This window comes from Oncorhynchus tshawytscha, linkage group LG13 (genome assembly GCF_018296145.1).
Source record: "Oncorhynchus tshawytscha isolate Ot180627B linkage group LG13, Otsh_v2.0, whole genome shotgun sequence".
NCBI lineage: Eukaryota > Metazoa > Chordata > Actinopteri > Salmoniformes > Salmonidae > Oncorhynchus > Oncorhynchus tshawytscha.
In genome coordinates this window covers 34,451,277-34,464,530 of record NC_056441.1, presented here as the reverse complement: position 1 = coordinate 34,464,530, position 13,254 = coordinate 34,451,277, and the positions used below count along the sequence as shown (strand labels likewise).

The following is a 13,254-nucleotide window of genomic DNA, read 5'->3' as shown; positions in this document are numbered from 1 at the left end:
CGATACACAGACTAGATTATGTTTAAACCAACATACTAATGACAAAGCATTCAAACAATAGCCTAGATAAAACACAAGAATATACAACATACCACTACTGAGCGTAAAGGGGAAAGTAAGGTCACTGAAGAGAGTAACTTATCAAATAATGGTAAACTGGATCAAACAATAAATAATAAATAACTGAATCAAACAACAAAAAAGCATTTGTAATTCTTTGAAGTGCAGCTTAGGTCCAAAGCATTTGTTTATTCAGTTTAATACATCCTCCCACGAAATTCCCTGAAGGGCAATTTAGTGTATAATTCATGCAAAAATAATGCTAGTGCTCATGAATACACCCAGTCAATGAAGAGAAATAGGCCTTGATTAGGTGACATTTTATTTAGACACTCTGTGCTACATAGCGTTTCACATAATAACATATCTCATTATGCCTCCTCTCACAATCTGTGCCGATCTATTAAAGTAGAGAGGCCTGTCATTAGACCATAAACAGACATGATGACAGCAATGTGCTGGATATTATCCTGATCCAACATACTCAGATAGCGTGAGTGAAAGCCATTGAGCCAGAACTCTCTCTCTGTGTGGATTCAGAAGGTTTCTGCAGGATATGCACAAATCTGCATTGAATACTGTATGTATCTTAAGTTCAGGAAAAAATTCAGGAAAGAAACTCTGACTTTCACAGTTCAGAAAACTGTCAGACTTTCAGAGTCTTATAGGAAATAATATACCCAGAATCAAGATTTTGTTTTGTTGACAGTATATTTCTCCTATGCCAATTGTTGTGTGTGAGAATTGTGAAATTGGGTGACCAGCAAAGACACAGACAACTAGAATAGGGCAGCAGTTTATTGTTTAAAAGCAAAATACTGTAAAAGTTATCCAGCATTCCATCAGCCTTTATGGTGGATTACAATGATTGATTTCAGATTGTAAATTAGCTGTAGGTGGTATGTGCCACTTTTCCCATCGAGCGTTCAATGCACACAGCTGCAGTGGCACACAAATTCCGTCTGAGCTGAGAGGACCGATGATGTCTTCTGGATGTTTTGCTCTACCTCTGGGGAGAGAGGATATACAGTATATAATATCAATGTAGAGATCATCACTTTAACAATATTTCAATCAAAAAGGTGTGGTTGAGTTCAAATCCATGCAAAAGATAAACATACTGTACATTACTCTGTTGGTTGGAAAAGATAGAATATATCATTCAATAACCATCTTATCCCCCAGATGTCGAACAAATACTTATCAGGCTGGAACATTTTATGCAATCTAGGGTAGAACTGCATTTTTTAAGAGTTGTTTAATTTGCCATTGACAGAAACAGAGTGGTCTATCACTTCCTACAAGTCTATACCTTCCTCAAATTTCTGTTTCCAAACCAATCAATATCTCAGCATAATAGACCTTAGTAAAGGAAGTCAAACAAAAAAAGTGTTTTATGTGTGTCAACCTCATAAAATAACCTCCTGTTTCCTGAACATTTAATTGAAGGGCAGGGCACCATTTTGGAGTGAATGAAAGAGCATTGTCTGAGTGCCTTTAATAGCAGGGCAGCAAACATAGCCAGGTGGATAGACGGTGGGAAGATGGGGAGTGAGAGTAGAACAAGACATCTCTAGATGACATATCACTACACTGAGTAGGTGTCACAACAGGTGGCTTCACATTCAAACCAGTTTTCCTGAATACACTATATATAAGAAAGTATTTGGACACCCTTTCAAATTAGCAGATTCGGCTATTTCAGCCACACCTGTTCCTGACATGTGTATAAAATCGAGCACTCAGCCATGCGATCTCCATAGACAGACAGTAGAATGGCCTTACTGAAGAGCTCAGTGACTTTCAACGTGGCACCATCATAGGATGCCACTTTTCCAAGAGAGGTATAGGAGGACAGAGGGTGGAGAGAGTGGTAGACACTATACAGACAGGCGGATAGGAGAAGGACACTGAAACAGAGGGGATAGTAAGAATGGAGAAAGGGAGAGGGTTGAAAGAGGGAGAGAGAGATTCTTTTAGAACATAGCTATTAGTGGAGGACCTCAGGCGCTTGTGGATCTGATGGGTCACAGGGTCAACAGTCAAGGCCAAGCCGGGGTCAGGGTTAAGGCGACTGCGGTAATGCCTAGAGGGAGAGGGAGCCAAGAGTTCCCATTCCTCCATGTCAAAGCAGATCCATGCACTGCTCTCTCATCCGCATCCAGATTTATAATGTGTGCAATTTACAAACACAGAGGAGAGAAGTCACCATCGCCTCAAGATAAGGGCCTAACATTCCTCTCCAAAAACATGAAAGGGCAAAGTAGTTGTGTGCATCGGCTAGTAGCAGATTCCAAACATGTATGTCCACTAGGCAGATAACCTCAAAGGTCAGCTCATTAATCTACAGTATGAACATGGCAGGGTTAAAGTGATCGATTAGTGAAAGCTACACATGACAAAAGTGACATGTATGCACAGTACCAGTCAAAAGTTTGGACACACTTACTCATTCCAGGAATTTTTGTATAATAATAGTGAAGACATCAAAACTATGAAATCACACATATGGAATCATGTAGTTAACAAAAAAGTAGCTACCCTTTGCCTAGATGACAGCAGTCACCTGGAATGCATTTCAAGTAACAGGTGTGACTTGTTAAAAGTGAATTTGGGGAATTTTTTTTCTTCTTAATGCGTTTGAGCCAATCAGTTGTGTTGTGACAAGATAGGGGTGGTATACAGAAGATAGCCCATATTATGGCAAGAACAGCTCAAATAAGCAAAGAGAAATTACAGTCCATCATTACTTTAAGACATGAAGGTCAGTCAATCTGGAAAATTTCAAGAACTTTGAAAGTTTCTTCTTCAAGTGCAGTCACAAAAACCATCAAGCGCTATGATGAAACTGGCTCTCATGTAGCCCAAATAAATGCTTCACAGATGCTTCACAAATAAATGCTTCACAAGTAACAGACACATCTCAACATCAACTGTTCAGAAGAGACTGCGTGAATCAGGGCTTCATGGTCGAATTGCTGCAAAGAAACCCCTACTAAAGGACACCAATAAGAAGAAGAGACTTGCTTGGGCCAAGAAACGTGAGCAATGGACATTAGACTGGTAGAAATATGTCCTTTTGTCTGATGAGTCTAAATTAGCTATTTTTGGTTCCAATCTCTGTGTCTTTGTGAGACGCAGAGTAGGTGAACGGATGATCTCCGCAAGTGTGGTTCCCACCGTGAAGCATGGAGGAGGAGGTGTGATGGTGTGGGGTGCTTTGCTGGTGACACTGTCTGTAATTTATTTAGAATTCAAGGCACACTTAACTAATATGGCTACCACAGCATTCTGAAGCGATACGCCATCACATCTGGTTTGCGCTTAGTGGGACTATCATTTGTTTTTCAACAGGACAATGACCCAACACACCTCCAGGCTGTGTAAGGGCTATTTGACCAAGAAGGAGAGTGATGGAGTGCCGCATCAGATGACCTGACCTCCACAATCAACAGACCTCCTCCCAATTGAGATGGGTTGGGATGAGTTGTTGCGCAGAGTGAAGAAAAAGCAGCCAACAAGTGCTCAGCATACGTGGGAACTCCTTCAAGACTGTTGAAAAAGCATCCCTGGTGAAGCTGCTTGAGAGAATGCCAAGAGTGTGCAAAGCTGTCATCAAGACAAAGGGTGGCAACTTTGAAGAATCTCAAATATAAAATATATTCTGGATTTGTTTAACACTTTTTATGGTTACGATTCCACTATACGATTCCATATGTGCTATTTCATAGTTTTGATGTCTTCACTATTTTTCTACAATGTTGAAAATAGGGAGTCCCATAGGGCAGCGCACAATTGGCCCAGCTTCGTCCGCGTTTGGCTGGGGTAGGCCGTCACTGTAAATAAGAATTTGTTCTTAACTGACTTGCCTAGTTAAATAAAGGTTCAATAAAAAAATGAGTAGGTGTGTCCAAACTTTTGACTGGTACTGTATATACACACACATACTCACTTATTCCTATACACTCAGTGTACAAACCATTAGGAACACCTGACCTTTCCATGACATAGCTTTCAACTGGATTCAAATGGTCAATCTATGACACCTTGTTAATTCCACTTAAATCAGAGTAGATGATGGGGAGGAGACAGGTTAAGCCTTAAGACAATTGAATGGGTGAATGCAAGACAAAAGATTGAAGTGCCTTTGAACGGGGTATGGTAGTAGGTGCCAGACACACCTATTTGATTGTGCCAAGAACTGCAACGCTGCTGTCGACAGTTTCCCGTGTGTATAAAGGATGGTCCACCACCCAAAGGACATCCAGCCAACTTGACACAACTGTGGGAAGCATTGAAGTCAACATGGGCCAGCTGTCACGATGTTGAAGGTAAGTCAGGTGCAGGAGAGCAGAGATGGGTGATAACAGGCGCACTTTATTCATGCCCAAGGAAAACAGCGATAACGCCCAAAGTACACAAACGGTACAATAAACAAAACACACGAGTCAAACACATACCCGGCGCAAACCAGCCTGATGCGAACCACATGTAACAAACAATTCCACACACAGACATGGGGGGAACAGAGGGTCAAATACATTTAGTCAGATGAGTGAATGTGAACCAGGTCTGTGGAAAACCAAGACAAAACAAATGGATGTGACACCAGCATCCCTGTGGAATGCTTTCGATATCTTGCAGAGTCCATGCCCCAACGAATTGAGGCTGTTCTAAGGGCAAAAGTGGGTGCAACTAGATATTAGGAAGGTATTCTTAATGTTCTGGACACTCAGTGTAAATAAGCAGGTAAGAAGAATATCAAATCTGGTGACATATACCATGAATTCATGCAACTACTCCAAACAAACTAGCTCCCTCTGACAATAATAAATGTGATCAGCCAGTGGTCCCTCTGACAATAATACATGTGATTAGCCAGTGGTCCCTCTGACAATAATACATGTGATTAGCCAGTGGAGCTCCACACCAGCCCTCCTACCCCAGTGGCAAATCTAAGCCTAATAATCTCATAGGGTTGACATTATTCACAGGAGCTGTCTCCGAGGAGCTCTACCATACAGTAGAATAATGAAATAATGCAGAATAAACTACACTAAACAAAAATATAAATGCAACGTTTAAAATGTAGGTCCCATGTTTCATGAGCTGAAGCAAAAGATCCCAGACATTTTCCAAAACGCACAAGAAGCTTATTTCTCTCAAATTGTGTGCACAAATTTGCTTACATTCCTGTTAGTGAGCATTTCTCCATTGCCAAGACAATCTATCAACGTGACAGGTGTGGAATAGCAAGAAGCTGATTAAACAGCATGATCATTACACATGTGCACCTTGTGCTGGGGACAATAAAAGGCCACTCTAAAGCGTGCAGTCTCAAATTTTGAGGGAGCGTTCAATTGGCATGCTGACTGCAGGAATGTCCACCAAAGCTGTTGCCAGAGAATCAAATGTTTATTTCTCTACCATAAGCTGCGTCCAATGTCTTTTAGAGAATTTGGCAGTATGTCCAACCGGCCTGGGTTATGGTATGGGCAGGCATAAGCTATGGACATCGACCACGAATTGCATTTTATTGATGGCAATTTCAATGCACAGAGATACCATGACAAGATCCTGAGTCCCATTGTCGTGCCATTCATCCGCCGCCATCACCTCATGTTTCAGCAGGATAATGCACGGCCCCATGTCGCAAGGATTTGTACACAATTCCTGGAAGCTGAAAATGTCCCAGTTCTTTCAGTTCTTGCCCTGCATATTCACCAGACACGTCACCCATTGAGCATGTGTGGGATGCTCTGGAGCGACGTGTACAACAGCGTGTTCCAGTTCCCGCCAATATCCACCAACTTCGCACAGTCATTGAAGAGGAGAAAGACAACATTCTACAAGCCACAATCAACAGGCTGATCAACTCTATGTGAAGGAGATGTGTTGCGCTGCATGAGGCAAATGGTGGTCACACTAGATACTGACTGGTTTTCTGATCCACGTCCCTACCTTTCTTTTAAAGGTATCTGTGACCAACAGATGCATATCTCTATTCCCAGTCATGTGAAATCCATAGATTAGGGCCTAATTAATTGATTTCAATTGACTGATTTCCTTATATGAACTGTAACTCTGTACAATCTTTGAAATTGTTGCATGTTGCATTTATATTTTTGTTCAGTACATAAGGAGGAATCTCCATGCTTTCCTCCCACAGGCATCTCACAGACTACAGTAGAACCAATAATACAAGCCTCAATATAGCAATGCTAGTTTTATCTTAATGTTATTGTAGTATATGGAATATGTGGCTGAAATATGTAAGGGATTAGATATGAGCAGTACCTTATTAATAGTGATTGAATGGTGTATGGTTAATCTGTACAGTTCTTACTGGTCCATTGATCAGATTATGATTGGTCTCTGGCATTCATAATTCTCTAGGGGATCCAGGTGGATTTTTCCTCATGCATTTATCTGAAAACAACGCAGGTATAGGCTAATGTTTTTCGATGGGTAACTTGAAAAGAATCGACTTAAAATCCTAGGCCTTATGAAGGATGTTATGACAGAAGAATCTCCCTATTCTCCAATAAAATCCTAAATGTGTCTACAGAATGTATGGCCCTCTGTCTGCATGTTTTCCACCGTACTTTCTCATACCATAAGCTTATGAAGCTTATGAAGATGTTTAAGCTAAGAGGCCACACGGCCCCACTCCCAGTGAGTGATGGGACTACAGCGACTGGGGCAGAGTGGAACAGGTAAAGCCTCACCTCTGGGCATTGGCTTTGTGACTGTGAGGCGATGCAGCATATGAAGAAAGGGCCGCGCTGTCAACCAAGCGAGGATGCTACTCGTTTATCTGTCAGCCCCATACGGTAGAGAACCGAACAATGAGCAGACAATGTGACAACGTTCAGACGTTGTCGTGGGAACCCGGGGGAAATTACTGTAAGTCAAACTTGTCCTGCGAATATTCAAATGCACTTCTGTCGCTAGAAACAATTAACCACAGACTGGAGGAGTTGGGTGATGTGACAGCCACACTGACTCACACAACATCCTGGCAGGTGTTTGTGTGACATCTCAGAAAGTGTACACTCCCTCACTCACCCAAAACCAATAACAACAAAGGAAACATCAACATTTTCATAAGAAAACTGTCATCAAAAGTTCAAGCCTCAGAGGCTAAACACGTCCACCTAATGAATGATGCTGGTCAACAGAGGCCCATTCCCTCGGGCAATATGGACGTGATCACGTGGCATCTTTTCTCTGGATGGGGTTGACTAGGTGACTTTAAAACGTGTGCCCGCCTAACTGCCTGAGAGCATCCGTCACCTGTCACATTCCTAACCCTTCTATTTCTACTTGGGACTCCAAATGACTCTGTCTGAATGTCAAGTTCCATTAATGAAGCTTTTTCTCCAAGCATCATAACTTCATAACTCAGTAAAGCCTGCACTTGCATTAATGGAATGCCAGACTCTCTCTCAGTCTAGGCCACAGCACTATTTTGCTCACTTTCAATTTGGCTTTATCAACAGTGGATCCGTCTGCGATGAGGCATGCTCTGTTGATTCATCGTTCATCGTGATTTGTAGCATGGGGAAATGACATTGCGTTGAGTTGTTTGTTGATTGCTAATTTTGTACATAATGTATCCGGTAAGTTCGCTGTGGTCTGTATATGCATCAGCTAAAGCAAGGATGAGCAACTGATGGACCGCGGACCACTTTTTTGTAGGCCTGCAGATCAATGGTAGAATACACAAGGTGCAATTTGGAAATTTGGTTGTGCATCAGCAGTTTCTCTTGTTATGTCAGTCAATGACAGTCACTCAATTAGCCCATGTCAGCTAACATTATTTTTATTGGAATGTTAGTCTAGCGACCAGCTATGTAAGTCATGGTCGAATTATCGACCTGGGGGCCACCATTGATCATCAGATATCATGTTAAAAAAGGGAAACATTTGTCTCTACCCTTTGGCAAAAAGTGAAGAATTGCAGGAAATTAGCTGTAAAATTACGAATGTATCTCTCCACCTCATGGCAAAATGAGTTGAATTGCATGAAATTAGTTAACACGGGCCCCCAAAAGGCTAGGGCCGACTCTGACTGCATGTGTGGGTATGGATGTGGGTATGCAGCCCCTCATGATGAGTCCGATTTGCTGTGGCCTCCACCCTCATCAAAGTTGTCCATCCCTGAGCTAGAGCCATGTACAGTAAATGGGTTCCTTTCACCACAAGCTGACAGACAGAGCCAGCCAGGTGAATTTCTTTTGCAATGAAACTGTTATAAAACTTGTTATAATACCAACAAATGAATGACATAATACCTGTCACTCAATAGGAAGCAGTATCCCAAGAGTCCAGCATAAAAGTTGCAATGCTCCATTTGTCCATCAAATGATTTCCATTTCATAACAGTGTTTCCTGCGTGTCTTACATGAACAGCACTACAGCTGAAGATCAAAAGTACTATACAGTCTGTTACCAAACTAATTAATTACAGGGAATTGTGTGTCTTTGACACTGAACAGAGAATTCCAACAGTTACATGACTTCAGCCTTTAAAAAAACATGCCTGTGTCCATGGTTACAGAAATACAGTGAGGGAAAAAAGTATTTGATTCCCTGCTGATTTTGTACATTTGCCCACTGACAACGAAATGATCAGTCTATAATTTTAATGGTAGGTTTATTTCAACAGTGAGAGACAGAATAACAACAAAAAAATCCAGAAAAACTTTGCAAAACATGACTTAGTACTTGGTGAAAACCCTTGTTGGCAATCACAGAGGTCAGACGTTTCTTGTAGTTGGCCACCAGGTTTGCACACATCTCAGGAGGGATTTTGTCCCACTCCTCTTTACAGATCTTCTCCAAGTCATTAAGGTTTCGAGGCTGACGTTTGGCAACTCAAACCTTCAGCTCCCTCCACAGATTTTCTATGGGATTAAGGTCTGGAGACTGGCTAGGCCACTCAAGGACCTTAATGTGCTTCTTCTTGAGCAACTCCTTTGTTGCCTTGGTTGTGTGTTTTGGGTCATTTTCAATGCCCTGGCTGATGGAAGGAGGTTCTCACCCAAGATTTGACGGTACATGGCCCCGTCCATCGTCCCTTTGATGTGGTGAAGATGTCCTGTCCCCTTAGCAGAAAAACAGCCCCAAAGCATAATGTTTGAAGGTGGGGATGGTGTTCTTGGGGTCATAGGCAGCATTCCTCCTCCTCCAAACACGGCGAGTTGAGTTGATGCCAAAGACCTCCATTTTGGTCTCATCTGACCACAACACTTTCACCCAGTTGTCCTCTGAATCATTCAGATGTTCATTGGCAAACTTCAGACGGGCATGTATATGTGCTTTCTTGAGCAGGGGGACCTTGCGGGTGCTGCAGGATTCCAGTCCTTCACGGCGTAGTGTGTTACCAATTGTTTTCTTGGTGACTATGGTCCCAGCTGCCTTGAGATCATTGACAAGATCCTCCCGTGTAGTTCTGGGCTGATTCCTCACCGTTCTCATGATCATTGCAACTCCACGAGGAACCCCAGGCAGGGGGAGATTGACAGTTCTTTTGTGTTTCTTCCATTTGCGAATAATCGCACCAACTGTTGTCATCTTCTCACCAAGCTGCTTGGCGATGGTCTTGTAGCACATTCTAGGCTTGTGTGGGTCTTCAATCTTGTCCCTGACATCCTTGGAGAGTTCTTTGGCCTTGGCCATGCTGGAGAGTTTGGAGTCTTCTGTGGACAGGTGGCTTTTATACAGGTAACAAACTGAGATTAGGAGCACTCCCTTTAAGACTGTGCTCCTAATCTCAGCTCGTTACCTGTATAAAAGACACCTGGGAGCCAGAAATCTTTCTGATTGAGAGGGGGTCAAATACTTATTTCCCTCATTAAAATGCAAATCAATTTATAACATTATAGCATTTGACATGCGTTTTTCTGGATTTTTTTGTTGTTATTCTGTCTCTCACTGTTCAAATAAACCTACCATTAAAATTATAGATGGATAATTTCTTTGTCAGTGGGCAAAATCAGCAGGGGATCAAATACTCTTTTCCCTCACTGTACCTCAGGTTGCTCTTATGTCTTGTGAAAATACTGTGTTTTCCAGACATCCAAGAGGATTAGGAAAGTTAGCCATGCTTCAAAACACTAGTTTGCACCTGTTATTGCTGAATTTGTGCTGTTTTACAAGGCAAATTGTCACATTTTCATTCACTACTGCACAGATATTTAATCGCATCTTAATCAACAAAAAAGCTAAATAACAACCTCCTCCTTCACTAAACAGCCTCAAAAGACACCACTACCATAACATCTTCTGTCCCCATCTCTTAGCTGTTATTCATGAGCCTAGAGAGAACTTCTCTGTCCTCTAAGCAGCCCTGCCCGTAGGCTACTACAGACCACTAAATGTCTTCTATGCTTAAAATATAACCTGTGGTTCCTGGGGGCGACACTACAGCGCGTTAGGGTCCTCTGAAGAGTGGGGGGAATCAGGAGCAAGCTGTGATTTCATTATCTCGCCGGCCTCTCCGGATACAGTCCAATTACCTCCATGTGAACAAATGACCGTGTAATTAAAGTTAAACAAATGGGTCATGTCATCGCAGCGTAATACTGTCTGGCAGCACCACCTCCCCAACCACCTGCTAGTTAAGGGACATTGAGGAAGCGTAATCTCCTCCTTGACCCCCAAGCGACAGTGGATGATAAGCTAATGCTATCTGCGCTAACTTGAGCAGGTAGCAGTGTAGCCAGCGGGAACTGAAAGCAGTCTAGCTGAAAGGTAAAGGATATGGTCTGGTACTGGTTGTGGTTATTGGTTCAGATGTACTGGTAACTGCTTATGCCGCTGCATATAGAATATACCTAAAAGCTGGAAGGGCAAACATAAACTGGAAAGAAATGAAAAGACGTTAAGTAATGCCTATGATAATGTTATGGCAGTGTAATATACCACATGGCACATACCCATATACTCATCTAGAGCCAAAAGGGACTAAAAATCAACGTGTCATACATAAACTATGCCATTTTATCCCTTCACCGACTGACACCAATTACTTTTCGCTCAAAAATGTGTCAATCAACCCTAAGCCTCGGATCCCAAACCCCGGCCACTGCACAACATAAGCGCTGCCATGGCGATGCATGAGTCATCCGGCCTTAATTACCTATATGTGTCCCTTATGACACCACCACCACCTCCGGAAGCGCCGACTCTGCCGAGCACGTCCCCAGCAACTTCAATTAGGGCATAAATATAGGGGCCTAATATCCTTCCTGGGCCCAGTTCAGAGAGGGTAGGCGTGGAGGTAAGTGCTAGGTTGTGTGGGACTGAGGCATCTGCCAGGCCTTGGGCACACCTTTATGCCCTCTGGTATATCTGCACACCCAGGCAGGCAGGGAGCTACAGGGGGTTTACTTAGCAAGCCTGGAGCCGTCCAAGAATGGGCCCCGTGATAACATAGCAAAGGTATTCTGCAAGTGTGGGCAAGGAGATAGCTGTCTGTGTCAACTGTCTACATGCAATGGAGAGAGAGAGGGAGAGTGGAGAGCGAGAGGGTGAGAGAGAAGGAGGAAGGGGAAAAGGAGAGAAACAGTGAGGGGGAAGAAATTAGAGCTTGACAGGGAAAGAAAGAGTTTGGAGAAAGAAAGAAGATAGAGAGTGAAGGAGAAAGAAAAGCCGCATCATTATATCCAAGTTATTTTCCCCTTCTGTCTTTTACTCATAGGCAATTTGAGCATTTTAAGAGACGGCAGGTGATCCATCGCAGACCTCAAAGCACCACAGGGATCCTTACACCACACTCCATAACTGCAAAACACTTTTTGACACCTCAGCCAAATCATAGCTCTTTATGCCAGAAGCAGACGATCCAAGTCACCATGAAACACAGACTCCACAGGAGTTTCATAAACACTGTTACTATCTTTGTCTGAAAACAAACTCCTAAATCTACCACTAATAGCCTGTTTCAGCCCACCAACAGCTTTTACTATCACAGTTTTTTTTTGTTTTTTTAATTTAAAAAATATTGACACTGGTTACAGACAGGGAGCAATACTGTGGCAGACACTTTGAGATCAATCCTTTATAAATAATCAATATTTAGTCCCCAGGTCTCTTTTATCTGTTTGAACTCAACTGGAAGGGTGTGTTAAAATACCTCTGCAACTATTGCATACATAACCTTTACCCTGACAGATGTTATTTCAGTTGGGGCTGAATCCTCCTATACAGTATTAGCCCTGAGACATAACTGTAGACTCCTATAATATTACAGCTTTGTATCAGTGTCATGATGACTGGTTTTAAACTTTGTCATTCCAGTTTTTAGATCCTGGCCGATCGTTTACCATAACAGATTTATAACAACTTCATGCTCATTTTAAAAGGAAAACAGTTTCAGGCTTACCTTGGTTTTACGGAACACAGCAATCACAAGTAGATCATTGCTCCAAAATGCTTCAATATCCAGTGCTTTTGGTTTAATCAGATCCTCTCCGGCTCTGTCTGTTTCAGGACCACAAGACAGTGTCTGTGGTACCTCTGGTGTCTTGGAGTCCGATTACAAGTTTTGTTTACTGGGATCCAATGTAGACTTACTTTGTGGCAATTTCCAGCCCTGGAATTTCCTTCAAAGTCCACTTGAAATGAAGCACATTGCAGTTGTTGCTCCAATGAGTGAGTGGGAATGAGGATCCAATTCAAGGCCTTTCTTCTTCAGAAAAGTTCAAACAAAAACATCACACGGGCAATGTTTTCTAATTGTCTCATCTACTCCCAATGAAAAATGTACAGCTGTCCACTCCACCACCAGGTATAGCCTCAGCACCAACCAAGAGCCCTTTGGAGCTTCAACTTACCTGTGTCTTCAAGCTAATCTTCTCCATGTTGATTTCTTGGTTGATTTGAAGACTGAGCCATGGCAATTTCCAGATTTCAGGTTGGTCACTCATACATCCCATACTTACCTTCAGATATCTCATTGTTCTCCTCTGTGACACTGGTGTCTTTCTGGTTTTTGGGGCGTACATTCTGGGGCTGTACGTTCTTAACGTCAGGCTCTGAAAGTTGGGCTGAAACAAACCAAACACAGTTCCATTGACACATACCGTAGAATACATTTTGTCAAATGTGTTGGAACAATGGCAATCACACAGACCAGCTATTACCTTTTGATTGAACAAGTTCATGAAATCATAGAATAGGTTGTAA

The 13,254-nt window shown here is 42.4% G+C and overlaps 1 protein-coding gene across 5 annotated transcripts in view; it reads right to left on the bottom strand.

Annotated features, from left to right (window-relative positions):
- Positions 1-13,254, bottom strand: part of LOC112264764 (collagen alpha-1(XIV) chain) — an 83,885-nt gene that overhangs the window by 56,820 nt on the left and 13,811 nt on the right. For 4 of the 5 annotated variants that reach the window (XM_042295554.1, XM_024441572.2, XM_042295556.1 and 1 more), the window contains one exon: positions 13,011-13,115. The exons of the other annotated variant lie outside the window; for it this stretch is intronic. In XM_042295554.1, coding sequence (XP_042151488.1) covers positions 13,011-13,115 — 105 coding nt within the window. The remainder of the gene's footprint in view (positions 1-13,010; positions 13,116-13,254) is intronic. 5 annotated transcript variants of the gene reach the window in all.